The sequence below is a fragment of the Passer montanus genome, unplaced genomic scaffold (assembly GCF_014805655.1).
Source record: "Passer montanus isolate IOZ18808 unplaced genomic scaffold, ASM1480565v1 scaffold114, whole genome shotgun sequence".
Lineage (NCBI taxonomy): Eukaryota > Metazoa > Chordata > Aves > Passeriformes > Passeridae > Passer > Passer montanus.
Window position 1 is genome coordinate 682,142 of NW_024358058.1, and position 11,137 is coordinate 693,278.

At 60.0% G+C, this 11,137-nt stretch overlaps 2 protein-coding genes across 10 annotated transcripts in view; both read left to right on the forward strand.

Moving 5' to 3' along the window:
- PIP5K1C (phosphatidylinositol-4-phosphate 5-kinase type 1 gamma) overlaps window positions 1-2,865 on the forward strand; it is a 48,856-nt gene extending 45,991 nt beyond the window's left edge. For 7 of the 9 annotated variants that reach the window (XR_005626298.1, XR_005626299.1, XM_039696829.1 and 4 more), the window contains 2 exons: window positions 6-89; window positions 882-2,865. Coding sequence is in view for 7 of the 9 variants with exons in the window: in XM_039696829.1 (XP_039552763.1) it covers window positions 6-89; window positions 882-884 (87 nt within the window). In the remaining 2 variants the exon portion in view is untranslated. The remainder of the gene's footprint in view (window positions 1-5; window positions 90-881) is intronic. The other 2 variants (XM_039696833.1, XM_039696837.1) reach the window with 1 other exon arrangement.
- A 1,918-nt stretch (window positions 2,866-4,783) lies between these two features.
- CACTIN (cactin, spliceosome C complex subunit) lies at window positions 4,784-10,543 on the forward strand. The gene is made up of 10 exons (XM_039696740.1): window positions 4,784-5,033; window positions 5,408-6,207; window positions 7,033-7,128; window positions 7,580-7,725; window positions 7,815-7,977; window positions 8,082-8,199; window positions 8,400-8,592; window positions 8,920-9,042; window positions 9,177-9,445; window positions 9,869-10,543. The coding sequence occupies exons 1-10, from the start codon at window positions 4,784-4,786 to the stop codon at window positions 10,357-10,359; spliced, it is 2,649 nt and encodes an 882-aa protein (XP_039552674.1). The 3' UTR covers window positions 10,360-10,543.
- The last annotated feature ends 594 nt before the right edge of the window (window positions 10,544-11,137 follow it).

An 11,137-nucleotide genomic window follows, 5' to 3' on the forward strand; every position in this document is an offset into this window, starting at 1 on the left:
GGCAGCCGACAGACGAGAGGAGTTGGGTTTACTCCCCGCTCCACTATAGCACTCAGCTGCACTCTGTCTCCGATGAGGAGAGCGATACAGTAAGTGTCCAAGAGCCGTGTGCCGGGTGCCCGCTGCGTCGAGCTCGAGTTTGTGCTCCCTCTGCAAGGTCAGCTTGGCCTCTGGCAGCGTGGGGCTCCTGCTCAGCAAGGGCTGTGCCTTATTCCCAGTTTGTTTGGTGCAGGAAAAACTTTGGGGAGCTCAGGTTTCCCAGACATGTTGCCATTTCTGGAAGATGTAGAACAGCCTCTGGTTGTGCTGGGAAGTTGGCGGGACAGAGACCTGGCTGATGTGGGCTCTGGTGCTCAGGGGTTGATCCTCTTTCCTCTCACAACCAGAAAGATGTTGAGGGGCTGGGGCATGTCCAGAGAAGTGAGTGGACATGGGGAAGGGGCTGAAACACAAGTGTGATGAGGAGCAGCTGGGGGGGCTCAGCCTGGAGAAAAGGAGGCTCAGGGGGGACCTTGCTCTCCACAACTCCCTGAGAGAAGGGGGCAGCCAGGTGGGGGTCAGGTTCTGCTCCCAGGAAACAAGGAACAGGAGAAGAGGAAACAGCCTCAAACTGTGCTAGGGGAGGTTTAGGTTGGATATTTGGTAAAATGCCTTGACTGAAAGGGGATTGTCAGGTATTGGAACACGCTGCCCAGGGCAGTGGTGGCATCACTGTCCCTGGAAGTGTTCAAATGACATGTGGCTGTGGCGCCAGGGGACATGGGTTAGTGGTGAGCATGGTGGTGGTGCTGGGCTGATGGATGAATTTGGTATTCTTGGAGATCTTTTCCCACCTTAACGATTTCATGATTCTGTGACTCTCTTCTCTCTGCCTCTTGCAGTAATCTCTATGCAGACACAGAAGTCCCAGAGAGCAGCGATTCCCTCTGCAGGTCGATGTGTTCCCTTTTCGTTGATGCAGCCATTCCAGTGGATGGGGAAGAGCTTGCTGACACCAGTATTGCTGCACTGCAGGATCCCGGGCACTGCGTTTCAGAACGGAGCAAAACTATAACCATGTATTTCTACTCACCCCAGACGTGGGCAGCAAAGAAACCACCCGCTCACCCGCAGCTCCCAGCAGAGAATTCTAGCTGGGTGTAGAGAATCCTGGGTAGTAACACAGTGTTTTCCAGATGTGCACTACCATAGCTACCTATCCATGTGTGATACTGTGAACCTTTTTAATTTTTTAATCATGTATTTATTTCTTTTATCTTTGCACAGAGACAGCACACGTGCTTTTTTAAACATTTAGTTTACTGCACTTTTTTTTTTTTTTTTCTTCTTTTTTTTTTTTTTCTTTTTTGGTCATATATTTGTGCATCAAAAAGGAGCATGAGATTTCACCGAAGAATGGGTAGGAGCACGTTGCTGGGGAGGGCAGGGAGTGGAGTGGCTTCATGTGAGGCAGCAGTGTGGTCTCACCAGCTGAGGGAGTCAGGAGGTTTAAGGCTGTCCAGACACTGCCACGGTTTTTCCAAGTGGCCCAAGGCAAATCACTAAACCACTCTGTGCCTCGGTTTCCCCCGTGCTAATGGGTGCACAGTACCTGCTTCCGTTACAGCACTTAAACCCTGGGATGAAAGGTGCTATGAAAATGAAATGTATTAAAGGCCATGGAATAGAATTGCTCCCATGTTACCATAGTCCAAAGCAGCCATGCCAATTCACTTGGATCCAAACTCTCTAGTGACTTCTCCTGTCTGTGACACCGTGCGGGACAGCACACAGTTCCTGGTGACAGTGACGTGGACTCCTCAGCTCTCCCGAAGTCGTGATGGGTTCCACCTTCACCCTGTGCTGCACTGCTGCGCCACCCCTCCCTCTGTGCTTGGAGTCCACACCTCGTCCAAGTGGCCACCGCCTGCTGCAGCCCCGCAGGCACGGACAGATGGGAACTGGGCACCTCCCGAGCCTGGCCACGCTGGAGGGCAACTTCCCCACTGTGCCCAGCCCATGTGGGGCTTGTCCAGATCCTGCATCCTCCTGGAGCCACTCAGCCCCTCACGTGCTCGTGGGTGTACCCTGGGGTCACGGACACTGGGCTCACACGTCCCCTGTGCCCCTCAGGACAGGCAGAGACACAAGGGCACGTCCAGTCACTGGAGGCAGGAATGGGAGCCTGGCTCTGCCACGGAATCGTGCCAGCACTGCTGTGCTCCTGGACTCTTGGACAGAAAGCTGCGTGGGTGGGGTCACGTCTGCTGGTGGAAATCCCTGCTGCGGGGGTCTGAGGGGGTTTGCTTTGCAAGGGCTGTGGGCTGTAGGTGAGAGAATTGATGTCAGGGGTAGCGTTCAGCCTCATCCATCAGCAGGACACATATCATAGCATAGTCTGGAATCCAGCAATGCTGTCCTTATCTCCCAGACAGAAAACAGAAAGTCCTTTAGACCAGAGGGAGACAGGTCTTGTTTGTGTGCTTTATGAACCTCGCTTGAGAAAGAGTCTCTTTATTCCCTTTACAATCTTCACTGTCCTTGGGATTCCAGGTAGAGGGGTGGGGAAGCAGGACCCTGCTCTCAGGCCTCAGTCCCCACAATCTCTTCACAGCAGCACTCAGGAGTGGTTATGTTGGGTCCCAGAAGGTAGCTGGGCTGATGGGAAGCTCTTCCTTCTGTACTGTACTGAACTTAGTGAGAATCTTCAGGAATTGATGTTTTTTTCTTGCCCAGAATACAGGACCTGGACTTCCCTTCCCTGCCTGTAGATGCAGAAGGCTCTGAGTTGTGCTTCTTGGGAGCACAGTCTGGGGATGGTGCAAGTTGCTGCTGTTCATGTATCCATGTATTTACCAAATAGTCTATCAAAAGTCTCTCAAGAAACTCTCCCCTTTCTGTCGCTGCGTGGCAGCTCATGTCCCATGCCACCTTCCTGTGCCACCCGGGGGGCTCTGCAGCTGGGGGGGCTCAGGGGTTGGTGGAGGGGAGTGGGAGCCATGCAGTACCTACAGCCTCACCTGCCTTTGGCCTCAAGGCAAGGAGCTTCAAAAAGCTAAAAATTCAACCTCTTTTCCCCCAGCAGTGTGTGTAGAACGGCCAGAGAAAGGCACATCCCTGCTGCAGCTGCTGCTGTTGGGTGCTGTGCTGGAGGAGGGGGCTCTGGGGGAACCAGGGTGGCTGGAGCTGTTCTGAGCCAGGCCCCTGCCCTGGGACCACAGTCAGGAGCTGGAGGGTTTGGCCTCATCAGGACTTTCCAGCCACCTGAAATCAAGCATCCTTTATGAGATGGTTCAAGCATCAGTGGAGATTTTATTCCTTCCCCTCGTTTCTAGGGGTCTCTAAAGCTGCTTGGTGTGTGTGCAGGGAGTGTCCCAGAGAATGAGCTCTGTGAGCTGGAGCTGTGCTTGGGGCCTGAGGGGGTAAACCCAGAGCTCCTGCAGCATGTTCATTCAATTCAAAGAACTGTCTACCCTTTTTGAGGTGATCCTTGTGCAGTTCTGTAATGCTGGACCCTTTGGAGCGGGTCTGGATGGGCTGGTCCTGTAAGAGGACAGGCAAAGGCTTAGAACAGCTCTGTCAAGGGACAAGGAGAAACCTTCCTGCAGGCAGATGTTGATCTGAAATAGAAACTGAAATAGAAACAAAAAATTGTGCCCTGTTCAGGCTGGCACAATCCCTGCCGTGTCACCTCCTGTCCCAGCAGCTCCCAGTGCTGGGGAACTGCTTCCCATGGAGGCTGAAAGGACCTTGGATTTCAGAGCTCATTCTTGGCCCCCTCTGCATGGCACCACAAGGGAGCAGCAGAAGCTCTGGAGCACGTCCCAGGCAGTGCCAGTGCTGCCTGGGCAGGAGCAGCACTTGCCCATGGAAAAGAGCATCCCTGGCCTGAGTGTTCCTCCGTCTGCACTTCAGCTCGTTCTGCACTTAGCTGCTGTTCTCTGCTGGGCTCCCTTAGTGACCCCGCAGGTGCTGCCCAGGCTCTCCAGCACTGAAGGAGGCACCACGAGTCTTGTACTCTGAGATTTGACCCTGGGAGCATCCCTGGCCTGAGTGTTCCTCCCTCTGCACTTCAGCTCGTTCTGCACTTGAGCTGCTGTTCTCTGCTGGGCTCCCCTAGTGACCCCGCAGGTGCTGCCCAGGCTCTCCAGCACTGAAGGAGGCACCACGAGTCTTGTACTCTGAGATTTGACCCTGCAGGGCAGCCCCTTCCCACACAGGTCTGGGCACTGCTGTGCTTCATCCCCACGGCCCCAGCTGGGTCTCAGACTCTGCGGGACAGCAGTGACCACTGCCTGCTGCTGGGGCTGCAGGGGAGCTCTCCCTGCCAGGTGAGGGCTGCCAGGAGAAAATGGGCACCTCTGTCCTTGACTTTGCAGCCAGGCTCCTGCAAAGGCTCCGGGGCACACCCGGGGGCTCGTAGGGACCCTCAACACGCGCAGAGGGGATGCAGCTTTTGGTTGCCGCTGCCTCTCCGGCCTCGTGTGCTGGAATTGCGCCTTGGGGAGTGTTTCAGTGAAGCCAGAGCACGCACAGGCCTTGGTGCAAGGCAGGCAGAGGCGTTCGCAGGGCTCCATCGCCCCCCGCATTCCCCTTCTCATTGCCGGCCAGCGCTCCCCGAGAGGACAGGGAGAACGCGGGGCCGAGGCGGCGGCTCGGGCCAAGGCCGAGGGCTTTTCTGTCCGTGTCCACCCGCGCCAGGTCTGTCCTGGTGCCTGCCCTGTCCCGGTCTGTCCTGGTGCCTGTCCCCACGCGTGCCCCGTGGGCCGTGCCCGCCGGAGGGGGCGCGGCCGGGCGGGCTCCGATGCTGGGCCCGTCTCGGCTCCGGGGGCTCGAGGCCTGGGCGCGGTTGTTCCGAGAGTTTCCCCCTCCTTCTCCGCGGAGCCCCTTTTCCAGAGCTCTGTCCCCACTCGCACAAAGCGCTCCGCAGCCCGTGCTGAGCCCCGCGCTCCGCCCGCTCTGCGGCCATGGGGCCGGGGCTGCCCGCCGCCCGCCTGTCTGCGCTGCGGCCCTGCTGGGGCGGGGCGGGCGCAGGCGGACGGCGGGGCAGCCTGGTGAGCTGAGGCCCCACGAGGCCCCGGGGTGGAGCCGTCGCTGCCGATGGGCTCCGGGTCGCGCAGCCCGGCCCGGGGCGGCCGCGCGGAGCGGGACCGGGACCGGGAACGGGACCGGGAACGGGAACGGGACAGGGACAGGGAACGGGACCGGGACAGGGACAGGGACAGGGAACGGGACAAGGAATGGGACCGGAATCGGGACAAGGACCGGGACCGGGACAAGGAATGGGACCGGAATCGGGACAGGGACCGGGACCGGGACCGGGGGCGCTCGCGGTCCGGGAGCCACGGGCGGCGACACCGCAGCCGGAGCAAGAGCCGGAGCCGCAGTCGGAGTCGGGGCCGACGCCGGGAGCCGTCCCGTGGGTGAGTGCGCGCGCGGCTGTGGGGAAGCGGGCCCGGGGCTGTCAGCACCGGCGGGGACGGGACCGGGAGCTCGGTCCCGCCACTCTCGGGGAGGGCCGGGGGCGGGCGGGCGGTGCCGAGCGCTGCTCGTGACGCCGGCCTGGGGCGGTACCGGGGGCAGGTACCGGGGGCAGGTACCGGGGCAGGTACCGGGGGCGGGGGCTGCACGTACCCCTCGCTGTCTCGGTGCTGGGCCGGCCTCAGCTGCGGCGGGAGAGCCCCGTGCCCGGCACGGCCGTGCCCTCCTCCCGCTGAAGCCCGGCTGTGTCCCCCCAGCTCGGACTCCGGTGATGAGAGGCAGAAATGGAAAAAGAAGAAAAGAAGCCGCAGCCGGGACCGGCACCGTAAGGAGCGGCGGAAACAGCGCTCACGGTCCCGGGGCTGCTCCTCCGGCTCCAGCCCGGAGCGCGGGCGGGACCGGGCAGCGCGGAGCCGGGAGCGGCGCCGCAGGAGGGACGGATCCAAGTCCTCCGTGTCCTCCGTCAGCTCCCCGTCCCCGCCGCGGCCCCGCGGCCGGGAGGAGCCGGGGCAGCAGCTGAGCCTGCAGGAGCGGCTGAGGCTGAGGGAGGAGAAGAAGAAACAGGCGGCTCTGATGAAGGCCCTGGAGACGCCCGAGGAGAAGCGGGCACGGAGGCTGGCCAAGAAGGAGGCCAAGGAGAGGAAGAAGCGGGAGAAGATGGGCTGGGGTGAGGAGTACATGGGCTACACCAACACCGACAATCCCTTTGGGGACAACAACCTCCTGGGCACATTCATCTGGAGCAAGGTGAGCTCTGCCCTGGCTCTGCAGCCAAATGGAACAGGCAGGGGCAGCTGTGCCTCACGTGGGGTCTGCATCCAGGGCAGGGAGATAAGAAGATGGGTCGAGGGCAGGAGAGGGTCTTGGAGCTGCTGGGAGCTGTAGGCTGAGTGCTGGGCAGCATTTACTGAGTCAGGGACATGGACATGGTAGCATGAATGCTGCATTTCTGCCATAGGAATGACAGAGAGCTGGGGGTGTTCAGGTTAGGGAGAAGAGAAGGCTCTCTGGAGAAGAGGAGGCTCTGGGGCGACCTTAGACCTCTTTCCAGTGGCTACAAAGGCTCCAGGAGAGCTGGAGAGGAACTTGACAAGGACCTGGAGGGACAGGATAAAGGGGAATGGCTTCCCACTGCCAGAGGGATATTGGGCAGGAATTGTTCCCTGGCAGGGTGGGCAGGCCCTGGCTTGGGGTGCCCAGAGCAGCTGTGGCTGCCCCTGGATCCCTGGCAGTGCCCAAGGCCAGGCTGGGCAGGGCTGGGAGCAGCCTGGGACAGTGGGAGGTGTCCCTGCTATGGCTGGGAGTGGAATGAGATGATCTTTAATCCCTTCCCTCATGGTTCCATGACACTGTTGTGCTGGCACTCACCTCACCAGGCCGGCTGGGCTATGTGGGCTGAGCCTGGGTTTGCTGAGGGGCTTCGGGAGCAGTGTTTGAGTGATTTAGGGACTTTCAACAGGATCAGACCTCTCTGGAGCAGCAGAAACAGGTGAAGGGAATAGCATTTGCTGGCCATCGAGGGGCTGCAGAGGTCCTTGGGTTCCACAGCTTCCCTTGGCCATTCTGTTTAAGGCACTGGAAAAGAAAGGGATCAGCCATCTGGACGAGAAGGACCTGAAGGAGAGGAACAAGCGAATCCAGGAGGACAATCGCCTGGAGCTGCAGAAGGTGGGATAAGGTGTCCTTTCCATGTCACTGTCTGACAGAGAGCCCTGTTTACAGCCTGGTTCTCACTGGGAAGTCCCCATTTTCTTCTCCTGGCTGTGTCCAGTCTGTAGGATTGTGGAGGCTGTAAAACCTGGCTTCTGCTATTCCAGAATGAGAAACCTCTTCCCTTAGGTTTGAGCCCAGGAGCTCAGGAGGTGCTGAGGAGGACAGTGCCAGGTCACAACACTGAGGCACTCAGTTGTGCCTGTGCCCCCTGTCTCCCACAGGGCTGGCAGTGAGCCCAGGCAGCCTGGCCCCACTGGCTCCCCACTCTCCAGGAGCTTGGGCTGATGGCAGGAGCCAGGGCAGCTCAGGCACAGGTCATGTCATGGCTGTGTGCTCAAGCAGGGGTCTGTGCTGTCTGCGCAGGGGCCCATCCACAGTGCTCTCACAGCTTTGTCACCCTGGGCAGGTGAAGCAGCTGCGCCTGGAGCGGGAACGGGAAAAAGCCATGAGGGAGCAGGAGCTGGAGATGCTGCAGCGGGAGAAGGAGGCAGAGCACTTCAAAACCTGGGAAGAGCAGGAGGACAACTTCCACTTGCAGCAGGCTAAGCTGCGGTAGGTGTGCACCTGCTCAGAGCCAGGCCTGGCGTGGGGCAGAGGATGGCACTGCTCAGTGTTCCCTACTGTCCCTCTGTTCTTCCCAGGTCTAAGATCCGGATTCGGGATGGGAGGGCGAAGCCCATCGATCTTCTGGCCAAGTACATCAGTGCAGAGGATGATGACCTGGCTGTGGAGATGCACGAGCCCTACACCTTCCTCAATGGTTTAACTGTCTCCGACATGGAGGACCTGGTGGAGGACATTCAGGTGCCTGCTCTGCTGGCCCTCTGCCTGGGCTCAGGGCTTCTCTACCAGCTCTGCTTTCCTGCCCCTGGTGTGGAGCAGGTGCCTGATGTGTCTTCTGCCTGCAGGTGTACATGGAGCTGGAGCAAGGAAAGAACGTGGACTTCTGGAGGGACATGACCATCATCACAGAGGATGAGATAGCCAAGCTGCGCAAGCTGGAGGCCTCTGGGAAAGGAGGACCAGGTGAGCAGGAGAGCAGAGTCTGGTGTGAGCGGTGGGTCACCATGTGTGCTCAGGCTCGGAGGGGCTCTCTCGGACCTGCTGGATGCAGGCTGTGGGTCTGGCAGCTGTCCCTGCCTGAGGCCTGGCCTCCTGCTGTCAGCAGAACCGGGATGAGTGCAGCTGGGTGCCTGGAGACTGACCAGCTGCCCTCGCCTGTCCAGGGGAGCGTCGGGATGGCGTCAACGCCTCGGTCAGCTCGGATGTGCAGTCTGTGTTCAAGGGGAAGACGTACAACCAGCTGCAAGCTCTCTACCAGGGCATCGAGAGCAAGATCCGGGCGGGAGGGCCCAACCTGGACATTGGGTACTGGGAGAGCCTTCTGCAGCAGCTGAAGGCTTACATGGCTCGGGCCAGGTGAGAGCAGAGTGGCAGCAGTGCAGACCCTGCCGTGGGCAGAGCTGGGGAGACTAAACCCAGTTGGAGGATGGAATGGGGGAGGGTGTTCTGCCTTTTCTGAGATGGCTGATTTCCAAGAGGGGAGCAGAGTGAGACACGCAGTCCCTTCTGCAGTGGTGATGTTTAGTGAGGTCTCTTAAGAGGGAACTGATCTGGGGCTTATTCAGCCCAAAGCCTTCCAAGCCCGGCAGGTTTCTGCCCATGGAGGTGGATGTCAAAGCTTTTGGGCAGTGGGAGTGAGGTGGTTCTGCTGGGTGGGACCCGACGGCTCCTCTCCTCTCTCAGGTTGCGGGAGCGGCACCAGGATGTGCTGCGTCAGAAGCTGTACAAGCTGAAGCAGGAGCAGGGTGTGGAGAGTGAACCGCTCTTCCCCATCATCAAGCGGGAGCCGGCTTCCCCCAGTGACAGGTGAGCAAACACCTGGCCCTGTCCCCAGGCACAGAGGCAGTCGTGTGCCCCCACCCTTTCCGAGGCAGAGCTCAGGTGAGCAGCCAGCGAGGGTACCATCCCCGTCCCAGTCCTCTCTTCTCCCTTCCATGCAGGCTGGATCCCGAGGAGAGCCTTGAGGCACAGCCAGGGCCATCCTCAGAGCCAGAGGCAGAGCAGGACACAGAGGCCAAGGGAGAGGCAGAGGGGGAGGCCGTGCTGATGGAGGAGGATCTGATCCAGCAGAGCCTGGATGACTACGATGCGGGCAAGTACAGCCCCCGGCTGCTGGGCCCCAATGAGCTGCCCTTCGACGCCCACGTGCTGGAGGCCGAGGAGGACACGCACCGGCTGCTGCTCCTGCGCCAGCAGCTCCAGGTGACAGGTGAGCCCCAGGGCAGCCTGCCCAGCATGGGGAGGGGACAGTGCCCTCAGGAAAGGGAAGAGCTGGATCTGGCTCAGGCACGCAGAGCTGACCTGGCAGAGGGGTGCCCCTGGAGCAAAGGGCACTGTGGCCTGGGCAGGAGCAGGGAGATGGTGCTCAGGCTGCTGGTGCTCCCTGGGAGACCTGCCTCAGTACCACCAAGGTGTTTGGGTGCAGACAGGCGGGGAGGGTGTTTGGTTGAGTTTTCGGGCACAGCTCAGCCCAGTGCCCACTCAGAGCCCACAGGGCAGTCTGTGCATTCCCATATCCAGTTCTGCATCCTCTGCACAGCAGCTCCTTCTCTCTGCATGCCTTGGGGCAGTGTTGCGTGGCCCAGGCCTGGCTGGCACTGCAGAACCTGATGTCACCTCTCCTCCCCTATAGGTGACGCCTCCGAGAGCACCGACGACATCTTCTTCCGTAAGGCCAAGGAGGGCATGGGCGCGGACGAGGCGCAGTTCAGCGTGGAGATGCCGCTCACGGGCAAGGCCTATCTGTGGGCTGACAAGTACCGGCCCCGCAAGCCGCGCTTCTTCAACCGCGTGCACACGGGCTTCGAGTGGAACAAGTACAACCAGACCCACTACGACTTCGACAACCCCCCGCCCAAGATCGTGCAGGGCTACAAGTTCAACATCTTCTACCCCGACCTCATTGACAAGCGCTCGACGCCCGAGTACTTCCTGGAGGCCTGCCAGGACAACAAGGACTTTGCCATCCTGCGCTTCCATGCCGGACCACCCTACGAGGACATTGCCTTCAAGATCGTCAACAGGGAGTGGGAGTATTCCCACCGCCACGGCTTCCGCTGCCAGTTTGCCAATGGCATCTTCCAGCTCTGGTTCCACTTCAAGCGGTACCGGTACCGCCGGTGAGGGCTCAGCGCCCTCGGACTTCTGTCAGGGGCTCCCATGCCACGGCACAGACACTGTTCTATGCATGGCCCCAAGGCCTGGCCCAGCACTGGGCATGTTCCTGAGGCTTTTCTCTGTCCTTGCATTTATCATGAAGGACCCTGAGACTTTGGTATAAATAAAATAAGGGTTGTTTTAGGCACGAGATCCTGGGCATGGGCACCCCCACTGCTCCTGTGTGACATCACCATCCATTACCATCCACACTGGCCGGCGCTGGGAACTCCCCTGGGGATTGCATAGTGCTTGGGCTGGGTGTCCTTACCCCATCCCCACAGAGTCAGCCCCATGTATTCCTTGCCCCACTCCAGCCTCCTCCCACTCCCAACATCTCCCCTTACCAGTGTCAGACCAGTCCAGCTGCTGCTCCCCAGCTGGAGTCACAAGGCCTTTGACTGCACCAGCTCAGCACTGCCTTCATAGAGGGGCCCCTCACCCTCCCCCAGGCCCCATTCCTGGCACGTCCTCCCATGGGATCTGGCTTCCCCAGCCTGGGAGCACTGCCATATCCCTCAATCCTGGCTGGGGCATGGGAGGCTTTAGTGCTGCAAGGCGCCTGCTCTGGTGGAGCAGAGAGGGATGCTGGTTGAGATATTTCCTTACAGGGGAAAATCCGGATTCCAGAGCCTGCAGTCCCTCCCACACCATGCCTCTGAGGCTCTCCCTGCCCTGGGCAAGAAGCAGTTGCTCTCCCCAGTATCCTGTTGATGAAGTGAGGGTTCCTGAGGGCCTCTAGTGC